Consider the following 6000-nt stretch of genomic DNA (forward strand, 5'->3'; position numbering starts at 1 on the left):
ATACTGATCTGACAGAACTTATCTGCCTTGAGTGCTGACATCTCGGAGACCCTGCAACATTAACAAATCATTGATTTGCCTCCAAGTTGCATTTACCCCGAAGCTAAACAGGAACTCAACGCGTAGGTGTCCTCAAAATAGCTCTCACTATTTGAACAAGATGACTACATGAACTTGTTCACCGCAGATCAGAAAGAAGCGTTGACAAACTTCTATATTGATGTAGTAAAAACATGGCTGAGGAGACATTCCTAACAAAGAGAAAGTGCAGATAATAAATCTAGGCAGCAGCTACATCCTTAACATAAATGTCTAAATGCCAGGGGCAGATGTTGTCCTCCACACACATCTAGCAAGTTTACCTAGCAATCTAAATACAGAAATAACATTCTATTGACTTCAATTGTTTTATAAACCTAGTTGTAAGCACTACAAACCTAACTCACACAAAATAATAGGAACATTGTAAAATAAGTTAATACATTTATTGTAACAGTGTATTGTTGTACACTGATAGTGCACACATGAAGACGTATATATATAAACGTATTTGATAGCTCATCTGCAAAATGTCTCTGAGACATTTCTTGTCAAAAGTCATACATCTAGATGTCTGCAAGATGTTTAGGCCTATGATTTAGAATGTAAGGAAAACTTACATTCTTTTATAAGACTTTATATAGACTTTTATAAGATGGTTTATCACGTTTTGCACAAGAGGTTCTCAGATTTTGCTTATTTACATTATTTGTCCAAATCTGTGTACATTTACAGCCCATTTCATGCAGAGATCCGGGGAAATACACAGATAATGTGTCCAGGAATTTTTTCGATTTTGTTCATTTACACTGCCAGTGATTTTCTGGAATCTGTGCGTGCATTCACGTGCTTTTTTGCGCATTGAATTTATATTAAGCATAAATTATTTATCGATCAGTTTGGCAGCCACACCGGTGTGACCATTAAGAAAAACTGGTCGCACTGGCAGTTAAAATTGTTGCAAAATGCGACCATTAGTCGCAGTCTCCAGCCCTGATTTATGTGGGGTGGTGATCAACATCATAAATAATAAAGCCAGATATTCTTGTCAGATCTGGGTTTAGTTACCGAGAGTTAGAAGAGCAGCGCATTTTCTCCGCTGTCGGCTTGTTAACCGGCTAAGGAACTTTCACCAGAGTAAAATAGGCCTATATGCTTGTTTTTCTTAAGAAAATGTAAAACTAATAAACAAGATAACCATTTAGCACAGACTGTCAATATACATTGCGTTTTGTTTGTTTTTTTTATGTTCTGTTTGTATGATTTTGCTCTGCGCAGGTTTAAATGCAGTTTTTATGTCTTTTTCTATTTTTTGTTTTATCAGAGATGACAAAAACAATACTTGTTAAATACTTAAATGGTTTCTGTAATAACTTGTTGGGAATATTTATTTATACAGAAGTGGGCTGTCCATCCATTGGCTACTCCGCTTTTCAACTCCAGCTCTCACAGTATCTGGTTCCCAAAGTGTCATATGGGGAAGATCACTTGGCTAAACAGTTTATTCCTATGACTTAAAATGTCACTTGTTCATAGACCAATTTTTTGTTAGCAAAAACTGCGCGAGGCGATTCTGTGGGTGGAGCCTAACTGGTGGCAGAAAGTCTCAACTTCCCTGTTAAAATCAAATTTGACAGTTTAGAAAGATGGATTGTCCAGACGCCTTCTCCAGTTGTTTTAACAGTTTGCCAACAGAGGACCGGTTATCTTATATTAATAAACTTACCCCTTAGCAACGGGGTGAGGTTTCCTGACCCGTACGCACTGTCAGGAGATTTGAACTAAATGGCCAAATGTACAGTGGCCAGACATCTTCATGTACCTGGTGGAAAAACCCAGTGTCTATACCAAAGTAAACTCAAGGCATACAAATCTCCTTACGCACACAATTTTGTACTTTGTGGTCATCTCTAGGACATTGAATATCAGGATTTGTCTAATGAGTTTTGTGTATTACGAACCGAAGTGCTGCCTAGCCCGCTGCAAGGATAAAAAACGCAGCTATACAAGACGTGGGCTATAAGACAAACAACTACATTCTGAAATGAACACTGCAGAGACGAGACTTCTGAATGACTTCGTCAGTTCAGTCTATCCGTTTAATGACTTGCAACCATAAACGTCTACTTTAAGCTTGGAATGACGTCTTTGATGACGGTATTCTATAAAAAATTAAGCCCATCATTTTTGGCATTCCTATTTTGACACCCAAAAGCACAACACAACATTTTTTTGGAGAAGATGTCTTGCCTGTTTCACATGTTCATGGTTTGTTCATGGCCACAGTGATGCGCGCGCAGGTGGAAGTGACGTAACCGTGACGTCGACTCCAAATTGGTCTCTTGGTTTACGCGTTTGTGAGCTTGGACACTGGATGCACGCATTTTTATACAGGCCGCGTTTCTGAAGTCGTGGCTCTCCATCTTCTGCAAATATAACCTACAAGTGTGAGCAACGGGAGATGGTGAGAAAGCAACCCACCCTGGGTTTTTCCACGGAGTTTAGATGTTAATGGCCCCTAAACAATACAAACCTTCCGAAAGCATTTCTTTATTTCTTCCAAAAAGTGGTGGGGACATGTCCCACCTGCAAATTACGGCTATGCTTCTTGTAAAAGCAAGAGCTGCTGGGTTTGACTAAAGCTAAAACTGCTATGCGCATACAGTATAATAATTCTAGAACAAGAATGTTTGATTGTTATACAAAAGTACATTTGATTGTGTTGCAATGACCAAGGAAGATTTATATATTTATTAGTATTGTTTTAAAATATGTTCTCTTTCATTTTTGTGGTTTTAGTGCGTGTAATAATACAAACAATTATATAAAAACTATCTTCTTAAAAATGTATAAGTCTTTTTTCGGTTTTCGGCCAAGTTCATCCAGAAACTTCGGTAACGGTTTCGGCCCAGAATTTTCATTTCGGTGCACCACTAGACAGAACAATACGCACCCATAGCAACGTAAACGAAACATTCTGTTACTGTTTCTGTACAACACTCTGTACTGTCAATCAGAGATCACCTTTTCAGCAGAAAAAAGTGATATTACTTCATTAAAGTTGCATTGATAATTTGTTTTCAGCATGAATTTGTGTGTTGTAAAAGTTTTATAAAAAGCAATAAGATACTCATTTTATAAGAGCAATAACTAGTGCTTTATTGTTAATAAATCACAACTGAAGGGCTTGCAGGCACTCTGCTTCACATGATTTATTCACAATAAAGCACAGACTCTTATACCTTATTGCTTACATATTTAATGGCTGGATATGTGGATGAAACAAGATGCCTAACATCTTGGAGTACATATTATGAGATCATGTAAATAACATTTCATGCAATATGTAATGTTGCCAGTCTAAGAAGTTGTAAAGAAGAAGGTGAATGAATAAAGTTATTGGCTTGGAAAAAGGGAATCGACTCCTAATCACGCAAACAAGTGGTGCCCTAGTCAGATTCGCAAACCGCCACGGATTTACGTCACTATTGTCCCCGCCTACGTTTTGCAAGGACTGCCCGCGAAAATATCACTCTTCTCTCCAAACATTGTAGCTTGTGAGCCGAGGAATATTTACTCTTTAAAAATAAGAATTTCAAGTTCAGTATGACACTGAACAAAATCATCCGAACAGAAGAACGTTGACTAATTGTATTTATATCCATAACTTTAATCCTCTCCATTTCCAGGCACTAATCATATATTATAAAGTGTCTCCTTTTAAGAGTTATTTGCATAACATCAGGCAACAAGACACTTGCAATTTTTGTTTGTAGCTAGAGTGCAACGCCTGGATGTCATGCACACGTGAAAAACATCCTGTCAAATATAGTGGAGAGATGCTGGAAAATACTAATCCATTGATTGTACAAATAAAATTGATTCTTCCAAACACATCATTCATTTACTTAAATGAGAATACAAAAATACAGATCCATAATGGACAAACACTAAGATAACAGTCTAAGTAAAGAATTTTAGTCTAAGGTCAACTCCGGTTCAGTTCGGATGATATAAGCTGCCACTCCGGGATGCTTTGCGGAACGGTTTTCAGAAAAATAGTCATTCGTTTCAGCAAATTCAATTAAGACCAACCTTGAGACCAACATTAGCCCGGCAGGCCGGCACTACCTCAGATTGTGGAGTCTGAGAAACACTGTGGCTTTTGACAGAGCAGATACACAGTCTGAACATGGCTGACAGAGAAGCTTTTCATCAGGAATAAACAGCCTCCAGACTGACTCTAGCAAAAACACAAGTGGAAGCCCTCAAAACACAGATGAAAGACAGACAGACGCCCGTACAAGCGGAGAAAGCCTGACAATGTCCTTCATTCCAGTACAGAGTGATTTTTTTTATCTGGTTAAGGTCCTGTGGCTCAAGTGGGTGGAGATGATAAATTGTTCCTGCAGGTTCACCCTGTGAGAACACTGTGTTTATCATCAAGGCTAAAAGTTAAACAACATGCAACAAATGCCACTCCTAATCTTGACTAAAACAAAAGAGACCCCAGTAAACGCATTAAGGCGACATCCAAAATAACAATTCTGTCATCATTTACTCACCCTCATGTCAAAACGAACACAACAGCTAAAGTATGAAAAGATTACTTGACGTGATAAACAACAGTTACGTAATATACGTAATGCTAAAAAACGTCTTTAATGAGTAACAATCTATTACAAGGAAAAACGTGGCTGATAATTGTATTGAAAAGCATTGTTATTCATTGATAGTATACGTGACACTTAGGCCTGGAATGCACGGGCACCTCAGCCACTCTCACTCGTGTTTACATCCGATCACAGTCCTCCCTCTTTACCTTCATCACTACTACAGTACGTTTTTGAGAGAGTGTCTTGCGATGTGTAGCATTTCCAACAACAAATATGCATCAGCAAGTAAAAAAGGTAGCCCAAGCTCCCTGAGCAGGTACTGAGGCTGCCTCCCAAAACCTTGACGAGATGCAATCTGGACAGCACGTTTATGCACGATAAGCCGCGTCCAACATTACTTTGCAGTACTTTGAGCATCTTATGTGCAGTCGTCCATGTTTGTAGCTAACCAAAGTGCTCGTTCAACCAACAGGTAGATAGGCCTGGCATGAGAGTCACCTCAACCAAGCTGCGTGCTCATCGTCTGGAAAACACGAATGACTTACCTACTGTAAACGAGACAGTCCATGTGATTGATTTCTTTATCCGATCGGTGTCGCCTGTAATCCTCCCATAAATCTTTGATAGCGGTAACGGATAATATAAAGACCACTGGGGCGAGAGCCAACTCTGGTTGAAAAGCATTGACCACAGGCACAAAATTCAGCAAGGCTATGAAAACAAAATACACGTTGGCGAAACGGTGGAACTGCTCGAAGAGGTTCTTCGGTAGAAAAGAGAGCAGAGTGTATTTCGTGGTTTTGATCTTATTGTCTGCATAGTGTCTATTGGGGTTATCCGATCCTTTGGTGTGGTCATACAAAATGTTGGCGTGTACGATCCTTGTTTTGCTCTCCTTTCTGCTTTTCCTTCGCTTGTGCTTTTTTACTTTGGTACTTTTGGCTTCTCTGGTCTCTCCAATCTCTCGCGCCATACTTCGCCCAAAATTCGCCAAACTTTTGTCTCTTTTCCTTCAGCGAATAAAAGATAGTTTCTGTGTTATCATGTTGATCCTCCTGAATGACCAGGCACTGTATGAAAAGTTCTTCACCCCGTTTTGTCTTTCTCGCCCATCGCGTCAACTCTCTCCTTTACTCTCGATAAACCCGCTGGAAAGTTTTACAGCGGCATCTTTTTCCCCTCAGCATATGAAGATGCTTTAAGGCTGGGCCGATCACAATGTAGATATACATCTCGCGATATGACCCTGTGCTTCTCGTATTGCCGTTATAAACCCATCCACATGACTACAGATGCGGTAATTTGCGCAGACCGTGTTAAGAGAACGAGCCAATCGCGAGAAGGT

At 39.4% G+C, this 6000-nt stretch overlaps 1 protein-coding gene across 1 annotated transcript in view; it reads right to left on the reverse strand.

Moving 5' to 3' along the window:
* atp10a (ATPase phospholipid transporting 10A) overlaps window positions 1-5628 on the reverse strand; it is a gene marked incomplete at its 5' end in the record, with an annotated part of 65182 nt that extends 59554 nt beyond the window's left edge. The window contains one exon of the mRNA XM_079461028.1: window positions 5201-5628. Coding sequence (XP_079317154.1) covers window positions 5201-5628 — 428 coding nt within the window. The remainder of the gene's footprint in view (window positions 1-5200) is intronic.
* Window positions 5629-6000: the final 372 nt, after the last annotated feature.

The sequence above is a fragment of the Barbatula barbatula genome (genome assembly GCF_947034865.1).
Source record: "Barbatula barbatula genome assembly, chromosome: 7".
In the NCBI taxonomy this organism is placed as follows: Eukaryota; Metazoa; Chordata; class Actinopteri; order Cypriniformes; family Nemacheilidae; genus Barbatula; species Barbatula barbatula.